We start from the raw sequence: 25907 nt of genomic DNA, 5'->3' as shown, positions 1-25907 counted from the left end.
ACGGATTAATAAAAAAATCACAACATATGACTTAGGATCTAAGGTTGATAAAAATTATTTTAATATTAAACTACGTGTAATGTACGTGCATAAAAACTAGTATACCTAAAAAAATCCCCACTCACAAAGTAAACAGCTTCCATTAAAATTCGTCCTCCCTCAAGGCCCATAACCAGAGGTCCATAAACAACGGTCCACTATTGAACCCACTATGAAAAAATCTCCACCGTCCATTTTCAAGTCTCCCATCAACCGTCCAATCGTCACCAAGATCTTTCGGCGGTTTAACTGTAACCTCCCCCGAATCTGTACCCCAGCGGGGCCCACCGAGAATCAATTCTTCAAAGCGTAGGTTAAAAGGTAATTATAATAATGAAATAATATCCCTTCCTACGGACGAATCGATACCCCACTTTCCACCAGTATTATAAACTCTTGGGTCCCACCAGATTAAGGGCGGTTTCTTTTTTTGGTTTCTTCTCTGGAGTGCACTATCGATTCCGATGCTCGGCGAATCCACGCAAACAAAGCCGCATAGAAACAAAGGATCCACCGTTTATATTTCTATATGGACTACATCGTACGGTGTATGATATGGTCGTATAGAATATTTTTATGCGGAGACTTTTGTTTGTAGTGTCGGCGATAGGAGAGGCGGTCTACTCCATTCCCTCGCTCTTTCTGCTAGGAGCAAGACTATCGTCCTTCTTTCTCAACAGGTGCAAGTTTTAGAGAGAGAGAGAGATAGAAAGAGAAGAGGAGAGAGAAAGAGAGAGGATTTATAGGGTTAGGGTTTCTGGTTATGGGAATTGAGCGATGGCGGGTGAGAAGCCTCAAGTTGAGATTGTGAAGGGCGTCAATGGCCTCGACAAGGTCGTGCTTCGAGAAGTGAGGGGGAGCTCTGCTGAGGTCGGTGATAGTCTCTTCATTCACCTCAATTTTGGGAAATTTTTTTTGCAGGATTTTGGATAATTAGTTTCTATGATGATTAATTTATCGATTATAACGGTATCTGGATGCCTTGCTAGCGCAGTGATAGACCTGGATCTATTTCTCTGTTTCTTGATTTAGGGTTTCTATCTATTTCTATAAATTTTTTCATGCCAGGTGGTGGTACGAAATCTTCGTATTGGGGTTTAGTGTTAGTTTTACATTTAGTTGTTAAATTTTTTTATTTTTTTTCAGAATGTTGAAATTGAGGAACACCTGAATCGAGACATTCTAGATGTTTTAGCGTTTTTTAGTACATCACTATTATTTGCTCGGTGGAACGAATGATTTTATATTATACGTATCAATTCACCTGGATAGTAAAGAAAAAGGTCATTGATTTGGGGCGTTTTTGTATTAATCATATGGAGAACATAAGGTATGGCAGAATATTGAAAAATTCACCATATACCACAGTCAAATTTATACTTTTAATTGGTCGGTATTTTGTTTTCCATTTCGATTCACTCATTTGTTAGTTGGATACATTATTACTGTTACGGTTTTTGACTAGCATTTGAACTCATTGGATGCATAGTTTTCATTGTAGCCTACCAATCTTGAAGTTCCCTTCTCGCTTACTATTTTTTTTTCTCAATTATCTATATTTTTGGCATGGAGATGGTGTAAAATCATGGGAAAAAAAATCTTATTCAAGTAGTATACATATATTTTTGCATAGTTAACTTCTATTATAGATGGTTGTCACTTGAGAATAATAATATATATATTCACATGTGGTCTGTAGGTGTATTTGTATGGAGGACATGTAACCTCTTGGAAAAATGACCACGAGGAGGAGTTGCTTTTTCTCAGCAATAAGGTATTGAAATCACTTGCTTGCTTAGTAATTCTCCCTGGTTAATGTTTTCTAGAACATATGTTCAAATTATATATATGTGTGTAGCAATAATGGTTGTGAGGTGGCGGCTCATTATGCTAAATGAGCTACCAAGATTTAGCCATGTGGTGATGCCCACTTTAAAAGTCACATCACATGGGTGGGCCTCATCACCCTTACCTCTTGATAGCTCATTTAGCAACATGAGCTGCCACCTCACAACCATCAACTTATATATATATATAGCAAAGTTGCCAAAGCAAAGTTGCCATATGATATTTGATACCTGACTTTGAAGATTGTAGAGAAACAGAGAAGGCAAAGTTATAATTTGTCTGACCTAATCTCTCGTAAATACAGATTAGGAGGTTACATAAGCAGGTATGGATATTAACCCAATCACCGAAATACCTAAACAAATAAACATCTAATCACATCTAAGAATTTTACTTTAACAACCGCTGATTTCATTAAGTGCTACAGTTAAACAGTTTCAAGTTATGAAACAGCTTTGTTCATATAAGGATTGTAGGAATTAGCTATCTTTTGAATCACACTTTTCTTTTCCACGTTTTTCTTTGTCAGACCATCTTAGTATTCCATTTTGCTGTAAGAGAAACAATAGGATTTTAGAGCAGCTTCTTTCTACATATCATTTTGCCATATTTCTCTTTGCAGAAGATCACATTTAGCAACAACTTAGTTTGGAATATCACATAGCTGATGTAATGAGTTTCATATGGTTAAGAATAAGAGCATAAGAGATGCATAAAACGAGAAATTAAGAAAACTGGAAGACAAAATGACATGAAGAAATTGTAAGCTGTGGAGAAGTTGACAAATCAACGACCTAATGAGCAAAGCTCGTGGCAAATATGAAACCGGTGATAAGGTGCTCAAATGTTAGCATGATCTCATTGGGATGCTTGGAAGCACATATTTATGCAGTATTTCACCTTCACACCTGGGCGAAGATAAATCCACTTACTACAGATGTACAAACTATACAAGAATGTTTGCACATATATGGTTGAAAAGTATTACAAAATAATAAAGATGTGTAGGTCCAGCTACCGCCAAACAATAGTCTATTTTTATTTTCTGTCTTTTGTTTGCTTGTTTGTGCATGAGCTGTTGTCGGGCGATTCCCATGTAGCCCTTGAGTCTCTATTCGCAGCGTGAGAGATATGTCTAAAAATATCAGGAATATGGTTAAATTAGGCAATAAAGAGAGCATTTTGGTTAATTGAAGAAGATTGTTACTACTTACTAGTAAAGAGAAACAATGGAAATATTATAGATTTCTTGGAGTTTGTTTTTCGAAAAATTCTTGCTAGTAGTAGTATCATATACATCAATTTTATGAATTGCAACTTGTAAGTTATTGTTATATTCAATTTATCATGAATTTGAGGTGATGTAGGACAAACAATTTAGAATGTTGCACCTATGATTAGAATTTTTAAAAATTTTAATTTTATTTAGAACTAGATAATTTTGTTATGATTTGATTTGTTATTTAGTTTGGATTGAATTTGTTAATTAGTTAGATTAAATTTGTTATTTTGTGAGGATGAGTTGCAAATTTATTTGATATAGTTTGTTAGAATTTTGTTTGCTCATATAAATATTATGATTGTACGTCTTCATTTTAGAAGACGAAAAAAAGTTTATAAAGGCTTAGTTTGTTGCATAAGTTTCTATATCAGGCATGTGGGTATTTGCTGTGAGGTCCGTTATTAGGCACTAGTTCTCCAGTGCACGTCAATGTGCGCATTACGCAGCAAACTTGTGATAAAAAAAATCGTTGGCATCTTAACAATCAATGGTAATATGAATGGACTTTTGGAAATTATTGTCAAAATTGATATAAAGTATCTTACTATTAGGAAGTATGGAACTGGAAAGTGAGTAGAGTTGACAACTAATGGATGATAATAGGGTGTTTTAGATCTTCCCAAGTTTGTCTTATACAATAAATTGTTGAGGACGCATGTTGAATTTTTTGAAATCTTGACGCATATCGGGGCAAAATCAAAAGTATGGTTTTCTTAAATAGTAGTAATTGACAACTAATGTTTGCACATATATGGTACTCTTTTGAGTTCTATAAATTTTTCCTACAAATTTTATAGAATACAAGGAAATCAAATTTTGAGTACTTTTCTTTTTCCTCTTTTTTTATAGAAATTGAACCAAACAGCCCCTAAGATTATTTTCATTTACTTTTCGTTTTTGTTACTACAGGCTATGTTCAAGCCTCCAAAAGCTATACGTGGGGGCATCCCTATATGCTTTCCTCAGGTATGACCTCTTTTTCCTTATTGTTAATTTTGTTTCCATGTAGTTTTATCTCTCTTACCCTTTAACTGGCAATTGCAGTTTGGCAGTCATGGAACTCTTGAACAACATGGATTTGCAAGGAACAGATTTTGGAGCATTGATACCGACCCTCCTCCATTTCCGGCAAATATCTCCCACAATGCTTTTGTGGATCTAATCCTCAAGCCATCTGAAGAGGATGCTAAAATCTGGCCCCATAGGTGCAACAAATAGCCCTAACACTTGTTCTATTTCTGGTGTTTTCTGGATTTATAAAGATTTTTTTCTTCTGCTTTTCTTCTCATTATTTGCTAATAATTGATTCATTATATGTATACATTGGTGTATATTTATGTGTGTATGCGATCTCATTATTTGCTAATCATCATTGATTCATTATATGTATATTGGTGTATATTCATGTGTGTATGCGTGTGCATGTGTGTGCCTGTGTGCGCGTGCGCTCGCATGTGCGTGTCTATGTATATTTATGGTTTGGGGGAGGGTTTGGGGGAGTGTGTTAAACTGCATATAAATTTATGTGTATGCGCGTGCAAGTGTGTGCCTGTGTGCGTGTGCGCTCGCATGTGCGTGTCTATGTATATTTGTGGTTTGGGGAAGGGTTTGGGGGAGTGTGTGTTAAACTGCATATAAACATTCTTCAAACTAAACATTCTTCAAACTAACATATCAGCAATCTATATTTTCTTTCTCAGTTATGAATTTCGGCTACGGGTTGCCCTTGGACCTGGAGGTGATCTCATGCTGACATCACGGATAAGAAATACAAATAATGATGGAAAGGCATTTTCATTTACGTTTGCATACCACACCTACTTTTTGGTTTCTGATATCAGGTTTGTTGGATGATATTCTAGAGGTTCACTTGTGCTTAATTTTCAGGGATATTCATATCATATGTTCATTCTGGTTATACAAATGCAACGCCATTATATTCAATGAATCTGCAAATTTGTTTTTTGTTATTGCAATTTTTCTTACCTCAATTACATTTAGGAATTGTGGTCTTAGACCCTCTAAAAACTGTTTCCCTTCGTTAAACGTGTTTTGCTATTTTATAAATCAGAATTGTAGCTTCTTTTAACAATTTTACTTTCTTACAGAAGCTAGAATAGTGTCTTATGAGATTCATAAAATGTAGAAATTACGTGATGAAGTGAATGCCAGTGAATCTGTGAAGTTTTTCATCTCCATTTTGCTAAGCCAATGATAATTTTGGGAGCAATAAGTGATCTGAATGCAAGTTGGTCTAAATGAGTAGAGCAGGAAAAGATCAAAGCATAATGACACAAGACAAGACAATAAGGGATCACTAACCTAATATGAATGCAAGCAAACATACGGATGCAAGTAGATATCGAGTTAAACTGAATGTATGCAACTAAATGTGAAAACAAATCCTAAATCACTAAAATAGCAATGCAATCTAGAAGATGTGACACAAGAAATGCGATAAGATCTAACGATATAACAATAATAAAAAATTAATTATAAGTTTCTAAAGATCTATAAGCAAAACAATATTACTAAATGAAAATTATGATTTGTGGGTAGAATTCACCTTGAGGGGTGAGAATCTCAAACCCAAACTATGTGAAGTCTGTATAAAATATGCAAGTTAATTAGACTCCTCAACAGATGTGATAATCTAGCACAAGAGCTTGGGAACAATCGGATTCAACAAGGATAAATCTTATCAAGCAGTTGTCGACACAAATTGACAGTTGAATCCAAAAATGACCAAATAACAAATAATTAATCCAAAAATCAAGCCTGTTGGATGTCTATCAGAATAGTCGAAACGCCGCAGGATGAAATTTGAAGTGAGAGAGGCTCACTGGCGATGGCGATCAAGGATCTTAGATGAATTACTAGAATGTTGAAGATGAATGCTGGGGAGGATTGGTGGTGGTGCATGGGAATTGTTGTCGTTGGAAAGTGCTTGTGGGTGTCTGTCAAACGTCATGGCTGAGCAAGACGAAGAAGATGGCCGCTTCAGGTGCAACTGAAAACTGGCCCAGGGGAGGGAAGGAGGGATGAATAGTGGATCAAAGTTACTGTTCACACGAGAACAGAGTGTAGGGTTACTGTTTACTTGAGGTTAGGGTTAATTTGGTGGATGGCTTAGATTATAGATGGATATAAGATGGACGGTTAGATGGCAATTCATATGTCCCATATAGGATTTGCAACTCACATGCAAAAATGACAACTCACATGCCAAAAAGATCTCTCACAGAACATATCCGTTTCTCAAATTCATAAGTTATAAATCATCATCTACCTTCTCTCATGAGAACTATAGATATTTATAACAAAAGAAAATTAAATCCTAAAAGATAAAATCAAATAATCCTCAAACTGGAAACCTTGTCAAAACTAATCCTAAAAACAATAGCAAATAATCTCAATAGCAAATAATATCTGAACTGAAATCTTATGCAAACACAACTGAAAATCAAACCAAGTATCTAACAGATAAAATTTCATTTAAACAATCTGCAATGCTGATCCTTATCAACTTCCCAGGCTTCAAATATTCGCCTCTTGTGAATGGTGGCAATGAAAATCTAGAACCTCCGAGTTGAGATGAGTTGTCTTCTCAGTATTCACACCTTGTGGAAAACCTGGCCACCCATGCCAATGGATCAAGAAATCTCGAATCCCATCACTTGCCATGCATATCATTTCCTTTGCAATGTGTTCCTTTTGCTGCCACTGTGGCGGATTGTGCATATGATGAAAGCGATGGTGCTATTTTTGGAGCGGCTGTTGCTGTCGAGTAATCCACAGGTACCCAATAAAAAATAAAATCTTTGTTAGTTTGTTAGTTACCAAGCTGATATCAAACTCTTTGGGATACCGAATAGTCGTGGAATCTGATAGCCCTTAGAACTCTATGCAGACTTGTATGTTAGGTAGGAGGTTTCCCCATGGTTCCTTTGGGGAGCCTCTCAAGGCGAACTATGATCACAATCATTCCTTTAACTGTAGAGTTTGGCATTTGCTTATTAGTGATACGAGTTGCCGTGCGAGCACTCTTGATCGCGGAATTATCAAGAGGGTAAAGAAGAAGAACGACAGAAGAACACAAGAGTTGAATTAGGGCGAAGGAAAATACCTTCTCTAGATTATGAGAATCAATTGGATTTTACAAATCTCTCTCTCACAATCTCTCTAGATCAAAGAACAACCTCCCTGATCTCTTTTCTGATTACAAACTGAGTTCTAAACCCTAGAAAAGTCGTGTTTCTATTTATACTAAACAGAAATCCCAACTGGAGCAGGAAACAGACCCAGGCCCGGATCCGCGACGCGGTCGACCGCAGTGCCCAAGTCGGTCGACCGGTCAGAACGACGAAATCTGGAAAATCGATTACAGGGTTCTCCGGTCGACCGCAGTGCCACCATCGGTCGACCGATCTCAGTCCCGAGACACAGTTGGGGTCCGTGCACGATGCGGTCGACCGCCGTGACCACGCCGGTCGACCGGACAGAGGAGTCCAACTGTAATTTCTGCAGTTTTGATGAATCCTTTCGACTTCGTTGCTTCCAATGGCCTCGTCCACGACTCCTCTACTCTATTCTCAAGATACCATGAGAATCATCTATCCTCAAGCTCCCATGAGGATCGCTAAGCTCCCGAAGAGAAGATACACCCGTATCATGGGTCCCCCCTTTAGGAACTTGAAGTCCCATTCAAGTTAGAACTTCAGCTGAGGGAACTCGCGAGCCCCTCCTTCTCTGTTGAACCACTTGGCCTTGCTAGGTACCTGACCTTGACGTCCAATGAGAAACGACTCCTTCGTCCCCCGCCTCGTCGTGGTCGTCTTCCGTTCCAAAATGCAATCTTCTTTCAGTGGCTCCTCTCTATCAAACCACAAGTCTTCAACATGCGGTAAGATCAACTTGTCATCACCTTCATCATCCAATAACGGAGGTTCAAACAACTTCAAGTACTCGGCATTGATCACCGAATACATGCCTAAGTAAGGTGGCAAATCTAAACGAAAAGCGTTGTCGCCAATCTAATCGATAATCCGAAATGGACCATAACGAATAGGCTTCAACTTCTTCCCTTCTCCTTTGAGCCTCTCCTTACTCAATTTTAGCCATACCATATCGCCTTTACCAAAGTTACAAGGAACCCGATGTTGATCATGCTTCGCCTTGTACTTAGCTTGCGATTTCTTCAATTGAGCTTCAACCGTGGCATGAATATTTGCAATCTTCTCAAGAAATCGCTGAGCACGTTGTCTCTCACTCCCCTCCTTGCCGTCCACTGTGGCTTCACTTGAAAACACAAGATCGAACGGGCTCGGCGGTAAAAATCCATAACAAGTCTCAAACGGTGACTTCCCTGAAGATCCATGAATCGCCCGATTGAAAGCAAACTGCAAATATGGTAAACTCTCATCCCAAGTCTTAGGATGCCTAGAATTATACCCCCGCAACATGTGCACCATAGTCCGGTTGACTACCTCCGTTTGTCCGTCTGTTTGTGGGTGAAATGCCGTGCTCTTCTTCAATTTGGTGTCCATCAAACTCCACAAAGAATCCCAAAAATGCCCGAGAAAACGGCTATCCCGATCCGAAATAATCGAACTCGGCAACCCAAAGTGCTTCCACACATGTTCGAAGAACAATTGTGCTGCACCCGCTCCCGTCACGGTCTTCTTACAAGGAATCAATATCACCATCTTGCTGAATCGGTCCACCACAACGTACAAATAGTCATGCCCGCGCTTCGTAGTTGGCAACCCTCCTAGAAAATCCATAGAAATGCTCTCCCGCGGCCTAGAAGGAACCGGTAATGGTAGGTACAATCCCCTCTTTCTGTTAGAAGGCTTCGAAATACAACATAACTTACACCCTCCAACATACTTGGTCACATCATCAAGCATCCGTGGCCAAAACACATGTCGCCGTAGATTGAGAAGCGTTTTCTGAATGCCAAAATGCCCTTGCACACGCGAGGTATGTGCTTCCCGAATCCACTGCAACCTATCACCATCCTCCGGAATGCATAGTGATGCCCCACGATACAATAAGCCATCATCTCCAAGTGCATACTCCCCCCTTCGACCAGCCTTCGCCTGCTCAAACACACTACCGAAGTCTCTACTGGATGCATACAACTGAACATACTCAAAAGGAACCAAGGGCTGAATACGCGTCGCCACCAACAACGACCTTATCGGTGGGCGAGATAACATATCGGCCAACTTGTTCGTCGCCCCCTTCTTGTACCTAATAATGATGTTGAAAGCCATCAAATAAGACATCCACTTCATGTGCCGCGCCTGCTGTAGCTTCGTCTGGGCATGTAAGAACTCCAACGGCTTATGATCCGAATGCACGACCACCTCCTTCCCTAACAAGTACACCCTCCAATGCTTAATTGCTTGATATAGCGCATAGAACTCCTTGTCGTAGGTTGGGTAGTTCGCAACAGCACCCGAAAACTTTTCAGAATGGTATTCCACCGGTTTCCCATCCTGAGTCAACACCGCGCCCATCGCATAATTAGACGCGTCGGTCTCTACCTCGAAAGTCCGCTGCAAATTCGGCAACGCCAACACTGGTGCCTCCGAGATCTTCCTTTTTAGCAACTGAAAAGCCTCCTCATGCGTCTTTCCCCACTCAAACTGAACTTTAGCCTTTGTGAGGCCATGTAACGGTGCCGCATAAGTCGAAAAATGTCGAATGAACTTGCGCAAATACTGGCAAGCTCCCATGAAGCTCCTCACCTCAGTCACTGTCTTCGGCGTCGGCCACTTTGTGATCACCTCCACCTTGCCTGGATCTATCCTCCGCTGGCCCTTCCCTACGATGAAGCCGAGATATACCAACTCGTCCTTCCCGAACTCGCACTTTTTCCCGTTGAGCTTCAGCTGTCCGTCCTGCAACACTTCAAATACCTTCTCAACATGAACGAGATGCTCCTCCCAAGTCCTGCTGTACACCAAGATATCATTAAGGTAAACTATCACAAAATCCTCTATAAAGGGTCGCAACAAATCATTCATAAGCCTCATAAAGGTAGCCGGAGCATTGCACAGTCCAAACGGCATCACCAACCACTCGAACAGGCCTTGCTTGGTCTTGAACGCAGTCTTCCAAGTGTCTTCCTCCCGAATCCTCACCTGATGGTAACCAGACTTCAAATCCAGCTTCGTGAAAAACCTCGCTCCCTCCAACTGGTCCATAAGATCATCGATCCGCGGTAATGGGTAGCGATTCTTGATTGTGATCTTGTTGAGTGCCCGATAATCTACGCACATGCGCCAACCTCCATCCTTTTTGGGCACCAACAACACTGGTGACCCGCAAGGCGAACAACTTGGCACAATCACTCCTGTCTCCAAGAGCTCCTGAACTTGCTTCTTGATCTCCTCGGACTCTAGTACTGATGTGCGGTATAGGCCTATGTTAGGTAAGGAACTCTCCCCTGTCAACATAATCTCATGCTCTACACCTCGACGTGGTGGTAGTCCCGTGATCTCCGAAAACAAGTCCGCATACTTTGCTTTTAACCTTTCAAGATCTCCCTCCTGAAGCTTGCTCAAGGCGGACAAGCACATCCCACTCAGCTTCTCTTCATACGGTCGAATGAACAATAAAACGAACTTCCTGCCCGCATTCACCAACCTCTTAGCCTGAGTCACTGTCACCAAGCTCGTCTCCTGTGGAAGAGACGCCGAACGAAAAACGAATTGCTCGCCATCCTTGGTGAACGTATACTTTTGGGCTCGCCGATCATATACTGCGTATCTATCCCACAAATAAGGATTGCCCAAAATAACTTGGCAAACATCTAACGGAACCACGTCGCATGTGACCTCGTCAATATACGACTCGTGGAGTGCAAATCTGAATGAACACTGGTTCACTACACTCAATCCCGCCTCCTTCTGAATCCACCCTAATGGATAGGGCTTTGGATGCTTCACCGTCTTCAATCCCAGCTTCTGTACTAATGCCTCAGATATCAGATTTTTCTGACTCCCTGGATCTACAATAGCATCCACTAAGCTGGTCTTGACCTGCAATTTCAGAACAAAGAGCTGCTCCCTCGGGTCGTCATCTTCCTTGGTAGCCTGCTTCCCCGCCATAAGGTTGAGACTGCTATTGGGTTCGGTCATCCCGGGAACCTCCTTCGGACCCTGTGCTATCACGTACGCCTTCTTCTCCTCCTTCTTCTTCAATCCTTTTGGCTTCAGATGAGGATACTTATCCCAACAACGATGAGCCATGTGCCCTGTCTGTTTGCAGTGATTGCATGTCAATCCTGCTTTCCCCGAGTCAACCTTCTTCTTCTCATCCTTAGACTGAGAGCCACCCGTCTTGCTCCCCGATGGTTTGGAATCCCCCTTTGTCTCATTGCCCTTCTTCTGCCTGCCCTCAATGGCAATGGCCTTCACGCTCGCCTCTGCGATTGTCTCCACTGAAAATAGCTTCATCTCCTTCCGGATGTAATCATTCAGACCCGCCATGTACTTCATGAAGATGGGATACTCGTCTGTTGCGATGTTTAGAACCATCGCCTGCTGTTGGAACTCCGTCGTATACTCCTGAACGGTCTGATTAAACTTTTGGCGCAAGCCATACCACTTGTACCAACGCTCCTCAAGGAACCCTACTGGATAGAACTGTTTACGAAGTAGTTCCTTGAACTTGTTCCACGACGCCGCTTTCCTCTCCTGTTTGCAATAGGATTTCCACCACGTCAACGCGTGCCCGGAAAGCTTCAGTGTCGCGAACACTATCTTCTCCTTGGACGAATATCCGTAGAGAGTGAAGTACATCTCCATACGTTCGATCCAATCATCAAGCTTCTCCACGTTGATACTCCCATCATAAACAGGAATCTCAACCTTGAAGTCAATCTTCAGATTTTGGTAATTGTTCTTACCCCTTTGATGTCCAGCAGTCTTGACAATCTCAGTCTCCCCCTCTGAATCAGATTTCTCGCTCTCTTCGTCGGATTCGACGAGTTTCTTCTTACCCTTCGAAGAAGATTCCTCCTTTTTGTCTCCTCCGTTGATGAGGCCCACGAGTTGGGTAAGAGTCGTCCCGATCGTCTCAATCTGCTTCTCCATGGCATCAAGTCTTGTTGAATTATCTGCTTCAGACATCTTCTCCTTCCTTAATTTCTGGACCCCCTCCGAGGAATTAAGGATCTCGCCAAGCTTCTTGTACTGTGAGCGAGTAAGGACCATACACAGGTTCCCCCTTCACAGGATCTAGGTTCTCTGATACCAACTTGATACGAGTTGCCGTGCGAGCACTCTTGATCGCGGAATTATCAAGAGTGGGTAAAGAAGAAGAACGACAGAAGAACACAAGAGTTGAATTAGGGCGAAGGAAAATACCTTCTCTAGATTATGAGAATCAATTGGATTTTACAAATCTCTCTCTCACAATCTCTCTAGATCAAAGAACAACCTCCCTGATCTCTTTTCTGATTACAAACTGAGTTCTATACCCTAGAAAAGTCGTGTTTCTATTTATACTAAACAGAAATCCCAACTGGAGCAGGAAACAGACCCAGGCCCGGATCCGCGACGCGGTCGACCGCAGTGCCCAAGTCGGTCGACCGGTCAGAACGACGAAATCTGGAAAATCGATTACAGGGTTCTCCGGTCGACCGCAGTGCCACCATCGGTCGACCGATCTCAGTCCCGAGACACAGTTGGGGTCCGTGCACGATGCGGTCGACCGCCGTGACCACGCCGGTCGACCGGACAGAGTCCAACTGTAATTTCTGCAGTTTTGATGAATCCTTTCGACTTCGTTGCTTCCAATGGCCTCGTCCACGACTCCTCTACTCTATTCTCAAGATACCATGAGAATCATCTATCCTCAAGCTCCCATGAGGATCGCTAAGCTCCCGAAGAGAAGATACACCCGTATCAATTAGATTCTTTAGAAAATCTATAATTATAATTAATCATTGTCATACTTTTATAGATCTCATTATGCAGTTCATACAAATGCAATGCAAAGGATGGAAGGTGCATAGTAGGATTTATCCTAGAATCATGCAACCTAGACACTTGGCTTTTTAAACTGACTCTTGTTCAAAAGATGAACATGTTTATTACTCGTTTTAGTTATGACTAGCTTATCCTTTTCATTTTCTTTAAATGTTTTAGGTTGTGAAGGAGTTAACACCATCTTTTTCCCTTAAAGTTAAACTCTTAAGTGTTAGATTTTTCACAGCTAGTCACATCTAAATCATATAACTAGAGCCTACCCAAAATAATGTGTGCAACATCCACAGAAAGGATGTCGCACCAAATGCAATATTCATAACTTAAAGTTTGAATAGGAACTAAACAACGGTGGGTTATATGGAATGCAGTCTTATCGACCCAAGCTATGTTGTATGGTTAGGGATGAGGTTCAGGTGTTAATATGAACATATTTATAGCTGTTTTGGCGACAACATTCACATCAGTACCTCCATCATAGTTTATAAAAATTATCCTTACTTTAAAAATAGGTGTGAAAGATACTAGTACTCTGCCAACCTACCTAATCTTTAGGTGAAGCAAGTGAACACCGAACAACGTATACATGTGCATCGGTGTCTCCTAACGTATTCTAAGCGTCACTAGAACCATCCTCAGCAACATAGACATTTACATTAGTCTCGGGGTCATTGGTCTTATCATCGTACTTTTTGTGGCTATCGTGTACTCTATTAATGTGTAGACTCCTAGTAGGGGGCACTGATAAGCATAATGTCCACATCCCTCATAAGTATAATATTTAGGTCTTTTCAAGCTCTGTTTGGATGACTCTCCACTAATTAACTTACCTTTATAGTCCTTAACAATAGTGATTTCAGATTTATCACTTCTACCAAACTGTTGCTTAGGTTGGTCCCCTACAGAAGGTGTGAACTTTTTATTGATAGGTGTCTGAAGATAGTGCTTTATTTCTAGAGCCAAATAATATGTCTCATTTAGAGAAGTCACTAATGTGAAGGTGGAGCCATCTCACGTTGGATATCAGATCTCAATCCAGTGCGAAATTTAGAAAGGGCAGCCCGAGGTTCCTCCTGGACATTACAATTAAGTCGTCAAACTTGTCCATATATTCCCTCATGGACAAGTTTTCTTGATGCAACGTGGACAACTGGTCGGCCAATCTATTTAGATATGAGGGTGGGCGATATTTTTCTTTGAGTTTCTCTTTCATTTCATACACATCTTAATAGGATCCTGGTGTGTTCTATCAAGATGTCTTTCTATTGAGGTCCAATAGATCTTGGTCAATCTTATCAATTTCATCTTAACAAGCCGAACCCTACGACTTTGGGACATGTACCAGTCACTAAACTCTGGGGGTTCGTGCTTATCGTTCTACCTTTACTTTCCTATTGATATCATCTTCCCTAAGCCTATAATGGGTGCCGTCAAAATCAAAATACTCAATGCAACTCTTATACGGCTTACCACGCGCACTGTACCCTCTACTTAGTTGGGGTTTATACTATTGTTCTTTTGTAATAAGTTATCTATTAACATTTTGTTCGTCTCTATCCCGAGGGCCTTGAAATCGAGTATCTAACTCATCTAAAAATGCAAATGCAGTGAGCTCATCATGTTTAGTTTTTTGGTCCTCGATGAATTTGTTAAGTGTCTCGGCTAATGTAGTCAGTTGTGCTTGCGTGTCATGTTGTGAATTGTCCATATTATCCCTAAATGTCCTACCACTACTTAACATAAATGAACTAGCAACATATACAATTTTTTTGTTTTAAACAACTAACAAATAGATCTAGGAGGGGAAGAGGGCTAGTTGCATTTAAGATCTTTATCTACAGTTTGTGAAAGCATGAATTAAAGCATGAATTACATGACACCCCCCACACTTCGTGGTTAAATTTTTTTTTTAAAATAGGTTGCTTACAAACCTAAGCTCTGATACCAATTTGACACAGGACAAGACAATAAGGGATCGCTAATGCAATATGAATGCAAGCAAACATACAGATGCAATTAGATATAGAGTTAAACTGAATGTATGCAGCTAAACATGAAAACAATCCCTAATAATAAATCACTAAAATGACGATGCAATAGAAGATGTGATGCAAGACATGCAACAAGATCTAACAATATAACAATTACAAAAAATTAATTGTAAGTTTCTAAAGATCTATAAGCAAAACAATACTAAATGGAAATTATGATTTGTGAGTAGAATTCACCTTGAGGGATGAGAATCTCAAGCCCAAGCTATATGAAGTTTGTATAAAATCTGAAAGTTAATTAGACCCTCAACAGATGTGGTAATCTAGTACGGAGCTTGAGAACAGTTAGATTCAACTAGGATAAATCTTATCGAGCAGTTGTCGACACAAATCGACAATCAAATCCAAAAATTACCAAATAACAAATAATTGATCCAAAAATCAAGCCTGTTGGATGTCTATCAGAATAGTCAAAACACTGCAGGATGAAATTTGAAGTTAGAGAGGCTCGTTGGCGATTAAGGATATGAATTACTTGAATGTTGAAGATGAATGTTGGAGAGGACTGATGATTGTGCATGAGAATTGTTGTCATTGGAAAGTGCTTGTGGGTGGCTGTCAAACATCATGGTGAGAAAGACGAAGAAGATGGTGGCTTCAGGCGTGACTGAAAAATGACCCAGGAGAGGGAAGGAGGGATGAATAGTGGCTCGAAGTTACTGTTCACGTGAGAACATAGTGTATGGTTACTGTTTACTTGAGGTTAGGGTTAATTTGGTGGATGGTTTAGATTATAGATGGATATAAGATGGACGGTTAGATGACAATTCACATGGCCCTATATAGGATTTGCAACTCACATGCCAAAATAACGATTCACATGCCAAAAAGATATCTCACAGAACATATTCGTTTCTCAAATTCATAAGTTATAAATCATCATCTACCTTCTCTCATGAGAACTATTGATATTTATAATAAAAGAAAATTAAATCCTAAAAGATAAAATGAAATAATTCTCAAACTGAAACCTTATCAAAACTAATCCTAAATATAATAGCAAATAATCTCTGAAGTGAAATATTATCCAAACACAACTGAAAATCAATCTAATTATCTAACTAACAGATAAAATTTCATCTAAACGATCTGCAGTCCTGATTCCTATCACATAAGGTGGTTGATTAGAAATGGTGTAATTATTTTAGGTTCGACTATAGGGCAATAAGGGCCACCATACCTTGTAGCTCAAATGAGAATGTTGAGATGGATAAGTAGAAAATGATAAAATAGGATAAAGTAGTTCAATTGTAACCAACTGTAATAAGTTAATAACTTCACATGAAGATGAAATGAGAAATAAACCATTAAGATGATTTGTAAGAGCATGTGCAGCAAATACTATCAAGTTAAGCATTGTTAATATATAGTTAGTAGAGGAATAAGGAGCAAGTGACCTAAATGAAAATCGATCGGGACGGTTAAAGTGGATATCCCCTATCGTGTAGCTAGTAGTCTTAAAGAGTCATACCCAGAAACAAGAGGAAACAGGATTATGCAGCAACACTAATATGGGATGAAGGTTTTTTTTCTTAGGTAGATAACTAATTATAAGTGGTTGGAGGCTTCGGGGGGGGGGGGTAAAAACTGTATGCAGACGGATACTAGTTGTTGAGCACATTGGCTTAAGATGGACAAATGGTTAATATGGACACTCCAGATTCAAAAAATGATTAGGCATGAGATATAATTATAAGTTGGAATGTGTAAATTTTCATATGTTATTTTGATGTAAGTTTTATATGAGGTGAAAATGCCCGGATGAATTTTAGATTTCATGTAAACAAGGTTTTAAATGTCGGATGTCGGGTTCATGTCGGATGGCTGAAATCCATGTCGGATAGCGGAAATCGGGGATATATAGGGGGACATTGACTAAATATCGGATTGTCATATCGGGTAGTGTGCATATGTATAATATCATGTCCTAAATGTAATCTAAGCATTTATAAATTCAATATAAACATACTTTATAAATTTTATAGACTAAACATATAAAAAAGTAAATAATATATAGATTTGGGTTCATAATTCTTTCTATTGGGTTCATAAGAAACCCTTAAACATGAGAACGGGTCAAACAGGTTTGGGTATTTATCACTAAACCCAAACCCGATAACAAAAAACAGATCTTAAAAAAAAAACCATATCAGCCGATTTTTTAAAGCTAAAAAATAAGCCGATATGCTCGATATGACCCTGATATTTCCGATTTGGCCCTGAAAACCGACATACGAGTTGAAAACGTTCATGTCGTGTCGGTCAAGCCCTCAAACCGATATGTCGGCCGACATGTCCGACATGTCGGCCAATATTTAAAACCTTGCATGTAAAACATGAGCCACTTTAACATTTCATACTAGAGGTGATGAGCGTAGAAAATTTTAAGATTTGAGATGTCATATGAGAGGTAACGGGTCACTATAAATCATATGAGAGGTGATGATGTGGATACTGGATAGTATATAAGACACAACATGTAATCATTTAAGAGGAGGAAAGTAGAATATGCAAACAACGGAAATGAGGCATATAAATGAGGGGGAGCAAGAACCACGTCAGAGGAAGATAGACATGCAATATGCAGTCAACTAAAGGATGTACACATGTGAAAGATAGTGATAGACGCAGACAGCTTAGCTATTGACACGCGTTTTCTTTTTTATCCTTCATTTGATGCATCAGCGGCGGTTAGCTACTGTGTGCTTCCATCTTTTCTTTATTCTTATTATAACCTTGCCCTTGTTTTCTTCACTATCAATATTGCTAAGGAAATTAAAATGATAAGGGATAGCGAGGTGACTATGGGTGCAAAAATATATCCGTATCTGGGGTTTTATTAGTATCCGTTAGGATATGGATGTGGTTACTAAATATCTATATCCGATTGGATATGGTTATGAATATGGTGGATCTGTAATAAAATATCCGATCCATATTTGGAATATCTGAATATATGTTGATCGTATGGTTGCAATTGTTTTAGTCCTTAGATTAATGGATTTGAGGTTGATTTTGATGATCAAGAGGTCTAATCTTAGCTTTTTAGATATAATGAACATATTAATGAGCTTTCTCGTATCACATGGACTATATTCTTTTTCAAATATGGTTTTCTCATGTCTGTTTTGTATGCGCATTTATATCCGCATGTATATTTGTATCCATATTCGATTTCAACAGAAATGGGTATGAGTTTTCTACCTAGGCACATCCGTACTTCGTATCCGTGATTTGTAAGGTGATACGGATAGGATAAGTATCATATCCGAGCCGCTGTATCTGAACCGTTTGCACCCCTAAAGGTGACAATTGTAGAAAGAGAGAGCTTGAAAAAAAATAGAGGTGAGGTTTGAGGTGAAAAGATTCCTGTAAAGATTAGTGTAATTTCATTTCCAGATATGCGATGAAGTTCCCTTTTTCTCCTTCTCCTGTTGTCGCATTTGAATTTTGCTTTTCAGTGCACAGTTAGTTTTTCAAGTGCAGGGCACATTCAGAGAATTTGATGTGGCCCCTTCCCCATGGTTTCCCTATTTAGAGCTAGTATCTGAATAGTACTTCTAAAATTCAAAGCACGAGTTGGGATATATATGAAAATGGTTTATGACTTAGTTGATTTTTCAGCTAAACTATTGATAGTAAACTTCGATCCAAAACATAAAACGTGGCACTTTGGGATGACATTTATTAGAATGTGATTAGAGATTGGTGGTTATGACTCAAAACATGTAGTGTCAGTATTTTTGTCAAGGTATATGTCTCTCTAGAATATGATAGAGATTATTTTGCCCCGTTGAGTCACAACAGCATAAAGGGATTACCAAACTGCAAAAATAACTTATTATCCACTTCCAGAGAGATTTAAGAATTCTTCTTAACAACGTGAATGTTTCTAAAACTTAATTTTCCCAAAGATGTGCTTTGGTGATGAATGACATTATGAGCATTATGCATAATCAGATTCCACAAAGAGCAGCAGATGGGAGGATTCTGAAAGTAATGCATATGATTGTCGTGGCTTTCTTAATCATGCTGGAGACACATGACATCCAATAGTATGGTTCCAATTTATTGTGTCATCACTCCTTAGCCGAACTGCAAGATGCAGAATTATACGAACTGCAAATATGGAGCTTCTTTATGAGTTCTCGTCCAGTGCGGATGAAAGAGTAGACATAACATTTTCTTAAGAGACAAGACACGATTGATACCAAGATATGCTTTTACTCTTATTATGTGTGTTTTTCAACACCTTTGGCCAAGATGGGCCTCAGTCACTACAGATGGTATCAGAGCCCACGTGAATGTGAAAAATGTCTTAGAGTTGATGCTAGTTCTCCTGTAGCAAATTTTGCCTCCCTTCAGACTCTTTCGTACTCTAGGAAGATTTTGGGGGGTTGTTTTTTTAGTTGCACAACGGATTGGTCAAATATGATAATTTATCCTTCAATTGTTATTGGATGTATGGAAATTGATTCTTCATTCAATATTATTATATTGGTCTAAATTTTGACAAGTAAGTGGGTTTGTTTCAGGCTGTGGTTGGACATTTTGCAGAAAATTTTCTATGAACTTTTTTGCTTCATTTATGTCTCCAATTTTTTAATGACAACAAGAGCAAGACTTGTAGGAAATAATTCTTTTGCAAATGAATCCACTTCATGTTGAGAACATTCTTTTGTAAATTCTGGGGCTCAGATTTGAATATCAGGACAAACGAAAAGAAACAATTTCTGGTTTGTATACACATTTACACATTTGTTTTGTTGTCGTTGTTGTTGTTATTGCTTCCATCTTCTGCAGAGCGTACTACCAAAGAAAGAAAATTTGAATCTTCTTACTTGGGCCATGGTAAACATTCTCAGAAAAGGAAAATGAACCACTTACAGTTCAATGTTATGGTCACCAACATCAGTTTGACCCTAGTTTTTTGCCATCAAGTGTCTCCTATCTATGTGACAGACAGCTGCTGGTTGACCTTTTGCTCATCAGATTTCCTGTTCATTGCCATTCCCTGTTCTACTTCTATATGCCCCCAAACAGAATTTTGAACTACTTTATTATATGTCCATATTGCTGCATCAAGTATCTCCAACATCAGTTTGATCATAGGTTTTAGTCATCAAGTATCTCCGGCCTATGTGACTGCTAACTGCTGGTTGACCTTTTACTCATCAGATTACCTGTCCATTGCCCTTCCTTGTTCCATATGTCCCTAAACCGAATCTTGAACTACTTAAGTATACGTCCATACTTCTGCATAGAATATTTTCTCTCTATGGTCTATCACTTTTTTTAACATATAACTCAATTTTCCAGAACTAAACAAATTAATGTTTCAGTGAAGTGCGAGTAGAAGGATTGGAGACACTGGATTATTTGGACAACTTGCAGGAAAAAGAGCGATTCACAGAACAAGGAGACGCCATAACATTTGAATCAGAAGTGAGTAACTGTGCATATAGAATTATCTTGTTATCTTTGTATGTTTGATTATCTATTTTCATGATTATATAAGGTGGACAAAATTTACTTGAGCACGCCTTCAAAGATCGCAATTATTGACCATGAAAAGAAGCGAACATTTGTCTTACGTAAAGATGGACTTCCTGATGCTGGTGAGATTTCGTATTTGCAATATTATATTTTTGTTCCTTTATCTTCGACAAAACTCTTCATTGAGAGAAATGAGGAATTTGGTCTGATGTATCTCTAATCTTTCATATTAAGTTTGTTATAATCCATTGTAGTTGTTTGGAATCCTTGGGACAAGAAGGCTAAAGCCATGTCAGATTTTGGGGATGATGAGTATAAGCATATGTTGTGCGTAGAAGCTGCGGTTGTTGAGAAACCCATAACGTTGAAGCCTGGTGAGGAATGGAAAGGAAGGCTGGAGCTTTCTGCAGTTCCTTCCAGTTACTGTAGTGGTCAGTTGGATCCACAAAAGGTTCTTCAAGCTTCAAGTTGAAATAAAATGCCTATCGGCAGCATCCTGTACAGGTGGGAGATTTTCAAAATTTTCAAATTCACATTAAAAATTATGTTGGCCTTTCTTCGTCAAAAATGTATTTAATGATTTATGTTATAGAATAATTATATATCTTAGTTAACATATGTGCCTTGTGTTCTTTCTCATCAGTTAAGAAGTTCCTTTGATTAATGATTCCAGGTGGATATAATGATCTTTTTGTTTCTGCAGGCATCTTTTATTTGCTGAAATGATGCTTGGCCGGGACGAGTTTCTTAATAATTCCTTAGTCCTTTCAACTTCCCATAAATGCCAGTTCTGAAGCAGAAGTTCCATGGAATAATAATACCTCTGTATGTGAGTGTGCATTTCAAATCTCACATGAAGAAAGAATTTCCTTGGAGAATGTATCAGAGGGTTTACTGTAAAGATATGGATGAAAAACTTGTTTGATATTTCTGTATTATAAACTCAGTTTCCTCTGAGACTTGTAGACCCCAGTTTATCCAGAATGGAACAGTATATTGTGGTTCGAGTTCTGTTGGAAGCTCTTGTCGATTGTGATCTCATTATATGGTAGGTTTATGTCCATACTTGCTTCAGCTGTGATATCTTAAAGCTCAATTTCTCTGCTGTGATGTGATGAAGCTATTTTTCTTCTCTTCAAATTTTCAGCCTGTTTGCTTCAGGCGTGATTATAATAAAGCTCAAGTTTAATAATCTATCAACTCCTGTAGTTTCTACTATGAAAATCAAAGAAATGGTTCAGCATCACGAGGAGGACCTGGGATCCGATGGTCATGATGTCAACATATGGGCAAATGGCATGCATAAATGGAAGCCGTAAGAGAAGAATTTGAAAAATGTAATAATAGAAAGAAGGGATTATTAATGCTAATTGTAGGGAGTTTTAAGGACAAAGTACACTTGCGCTGATTAGTGGCAGTGCTCAAATAGTCAGATTCATACAGTAGTTCCTCCTACGTGCTTTTACTATAGCCAAACCTAATCAAGCAATCATGAATTAAGCTAGAAGTTGCGCATTAAAACTTTTTTTTTTTAAAAAAACAACTCCCGAGATAAAGAGTACAACCCTGAATGTCCTTGGACCCAATCATGAATTGATGTCGATCTCCCAAGTCGTTGGAGATGTAGATAGAGACAACGTTAGTTGTATGAGCAGCACCATCTCACTCTTTGTGCACACCTCCCATGAATCTAGAACATACAACTAGAACTAGAAAAGAACCCACGTTGACTTTCGTCAGTACCAAATCCCAAACCTCCCTAACTCTCAAGAACTCCCCTTTTCTGCGTGGGCTCCAATCCTAAGCTCCCATCCCGAAAATAGAAATGAAAAGGGTGCGGCTATTATACACACATCACACGGAGCCCCCGAACAAATGATAATAACTCAACTAAACTCGCGAGTAAGCCCCTCTCTCCTCTTCCCAAATAGGCAGGAGAAAAAAGAAAAAGACGAAATTGGAAAATAAAAAAAGAGGACCGAAATTAGAAAGCGAGAGGGGTTGTCGAAGAGAGAGAAAAGGGGGGAAACGAGAGAGAGAGAGAGAGAGAGAGAGAGACAGAGAGAGTATTTTTTTGCTCTGCTGCTTCGATCGATCCATCGCCTTCGTCATCCAATTCGACGGGATTCGAATCCAACTTCCAACTCCGAACTTCGAAAGGTCAGCTCAAACCCTTTCTTTTCTTTCTCGCTCTCGTTCTCTGTCTCGATTGGCGAGGAATTGCGAACACTCGAGCTTCGATCCCATTGAGATCCACCTTGCCCTGAGCGAATTCAGGATCGAAGATCGCTCGTTTCGATTCGGGAGCTTAATGAAAGCTCCCTCCAGCTCGGGATTCGCTTCTAGGGTTTTGATCGAATTCCCAAGGTTCGAGCTCGAGATCTTGGTTCTAGGGTTTTGATTTTTGAAACATGTGTTTTCGCCCTACATTGCCCTGGCCAAAGGGCAAAAGCTTTAGTCTTTGACAAAACCCGGAAACGAATTGTCTCAATTTACTTGATCTTACAAGAATTTTTTTTGGATTTTTTGTATGGCCGCTGTTTGATAAGAGAAATGAGCTCTCGAATCAATCTCGGGGATTTGAAGTCCCAGATAACTAAGCGGGTGGGTACAGATCGAGCTGAACGTTACTTCAGCTATTTGAATAGATTGCTTTCTCAGAAGTTAAGTAAGCCTGAATTCAACAAGCTCTGCCTTTTGACTCTCGGACAAGAGAACCTCCCATTACACAACCAGCTCATTCTCTCAATCTTTAAGAATGCTTGTGAGGCTAAAACCCCGCCTCCGTCCGCTGTTGATAAGAATGCTTTGAAATTGCCTCCATCGTTGGTGCCTGTTTTGCCCAATGGGGACCTCTCACCGCCATCGCCTAGAAGACCCCGAACTGGTGCACGGAGGATTAAAGATAGACCAAGCCCTCTTGGGCCCAATGGAATTAAAGCTCCTCATGATGAGGCTGTCTTCAGGGAGAATGGTGACTTGGGCTTGTGTGATTTGAAAAGACCGGTGCAGCATCAAGATGATAGGATGGCAGAGCAGCCAGCAAAGAGGTCCCGAATGGCAGAGGACCAGTCGCTGAGATTGGTCAATGTGGTTGATGTGGATGGGGAAAGAGAGGATTCTGATCAGAGGAATAATTTGAAGCCAGTGGCTAAAGGGCCCCTTCGGGCTCCTCTTGGTATCCCTTTCTGTCCTCCGAGTGTTGGAGGGGCTCGAAGACCTTTGAATTTGGCTACGAGCACAGGCCCTGTTAACTTCAATAGTAACTTTGGAAGTGGTGAATTGTGTCATACTGATGACTTGAGAAGACAGATGGAGAGAATAGCAGAAGCACAGGGCTTGACTGGCGTTACTGTGGAGGGTGCTAATTTATTGAATAATGCTTTGGATGCTTATTTGAAAAGACTGATTAAGTCATGTACTGAATTAGTGGGAGCGAGATCAGCGCGTGGACAAATGAAGCAGCCTGTCTACAAGCAGCATCCCCAAGTGAAGCCAATAAATGGTGTTTGGCAGGGAAATCACATGCATGTACAAAGTGGTGGCCTGCCTTTGAATGGTGTACATGAGCTAACGAACCGCCATTCTATATCTTTACAGGATTTTAGGGTGGCTATGGAACTAAGCCCGCAACAACTTGGGGAAGACTGGCCATTGCAACTTGAAAAGATTTCCCTATGTCCATTTGAAGAATAAGATAAGATCTAATCAAATGCTCTGATTCTGTTCAGCCAAAGGGCTGGTCAATGTGGGCCGACAATGGCAGAGGTCGTTCGATAAAAGATGTTCATTGGCAAAACTCGCTGGGGATTGACCAGCGAACTTTGGGAGATCCATGCTCTGACAAGGGCACATTCTTTTATACTGTCACACTATTCAAAGGAAAGAAGATTTTTTGCCCTGTTTGGTCCAGTCTGTTGTAGCCTCCATGAAGGGGGCATCTCCACTAGAATCAGATATCTGAGGTTTTATGTAATTTACAGCTAATCCGGGGAGTCTCCAACAATGACAGTTTTGCAGGAATACTTTCTTGTAACTTATACAGTTATGCTCTGTAGTTTCGCAGGTCACCAGTGTATGTATTATCAATTGCGAAATTGCTTGAATGATTTTAGTACCATCTTCATGGAAAGTTTCAGATAATTTTAATTTGAATTTTACAATTATTTGATTTCGCAAAGTTTTTGGTCCTTGCGGACTTGCTGCACTGTCATTTCTATATCTTTCTTTCTAGTGCTTTTCCACACCAACATTGATATTCTCCCTTTTGTTGGAGGTGTCGCAAGAAGCTTTTATGTGTGAGTAAATTATTGTAAGATATGCCATGTTCTCTTTTCTTCATCTTCTGATTATCATGGTCTTAAGTATATTTTTTTTCTTGTTTTTCCTTTGCTGACTTCATCTGGTAGTTTGAGAAACATAATTTTATATGTTTAGCGTTAGTTCCTTTGGAATTTGACAAAGAATGCCTCAGTGGCCTCCAAGACCATGTCTTAGTTTTTCTTACTTCTTTAAAAGAATATGTTTTTCCTATGGAATATATGAAGATATGACCTTGTTTTTTATTTTTCCTGTCTCCGGCTTCATGATACGCTGGGCTTCTTGTTCTTAGCATGCCTTGCTCTGTTAGTTAGCTATATTAGTTTGCAAAAATGATTTACTACTGAAAAATTGACTAGTAGTTTTATGTCATATTGCGAAGTCCTATATTCTTGATTCATCCTAGAGCAATATATAATATCCCCCTAATGTTTCATAGCCTAACATTTTAGTTATTCTCATTGCATGTAATTGTGATTAGTTTCCATTTTACTTGAACCATCCAATTAAATGCCAGAGTTAAAACTTCTTTTGTTAGTTGCATGTATCAATACGTACCATCGCTTTTATTTTGGCATGGAAATTAATTATAAAAGTCTCAGTTATTTGTATATTGATGCTGTAGTTACATACATGTGCATTCATTTATGTGCAGCAACATTACATGAATCTTTATTCTATATCTCAATTTGAAGAAAACTAAACCTCATGTCTCTCTATACAGACCTTCATGTCTAGTACTATTTACGAACCATGTTTGCTTATATATGTTTTGTTGCTAATGGATATATGACACACTTGGAAGAAGCCGGACGTTTCTTCCTTCTTAGTGCATATCCATGCAGACTGCTCTATATGTATTAAACTATC

At 39.5% G+C, this 25907-nt stretch overlaps 2 protein-coding genes across 2 annotated transcripts; both read left to right on the top strand.

Moving 5' to 3' along the window:
- LOC109840421 (putative glucose-6-phosphate 1-epimerase) lies at positions 526-21729 on the top strand. The gene is made up of 9 exons (XM_020409063.1): positions 526-909; positions 1739-1813; positions 4079-4135; positions 4214-4374; positions 4870-5010; positions 20564-20666; positions 20740-20839; positions 20972-21221; positions 21421-21729. Exons 1-8 carry the CDS (start codon positions 817-819, stop codon positions 21187-21189), a joined length of 948 nt encoding a protein of 315 aa, XP_020264652.1. The 5' UTR covers positions 526-816; the 3' UTR covers positions 21190-21221; positions 21421-21729.
- Positions 22566-24849, top strand: LOC109840420. The gene has a single exon (XM_020409062.1). The coding sequence runs from the start codon at positions 23271-23273 to the stop codon at positions 24411-24413; it is 1143 nt and encodes a 380-aa protein (XP_020264651.1). The 5' UTR covers positions 22566-23270; the 3' UTR covers positions 24414-24849.

This window comes from Asparagus officinalis, chromosome 5 (assembly GCF_001876935.1).
Source record: "Asparagus officinalis chromosome 5, Aspof.V1, whole genome shotgun sequence".
In the NCBI taxonomy this organism is placed as follows: domain Eukaryota; kingdom Viridiplantae; phylum Streptophyta; class Magnoliopsida; order Asparagales; family Asparagaceae; genus Asparagus; species Asparagus officinalis.
Note: the sequence above shows the minus strand (reverse complement) of the source record. Positions and strands in the feature narration are given on the sequence as shown.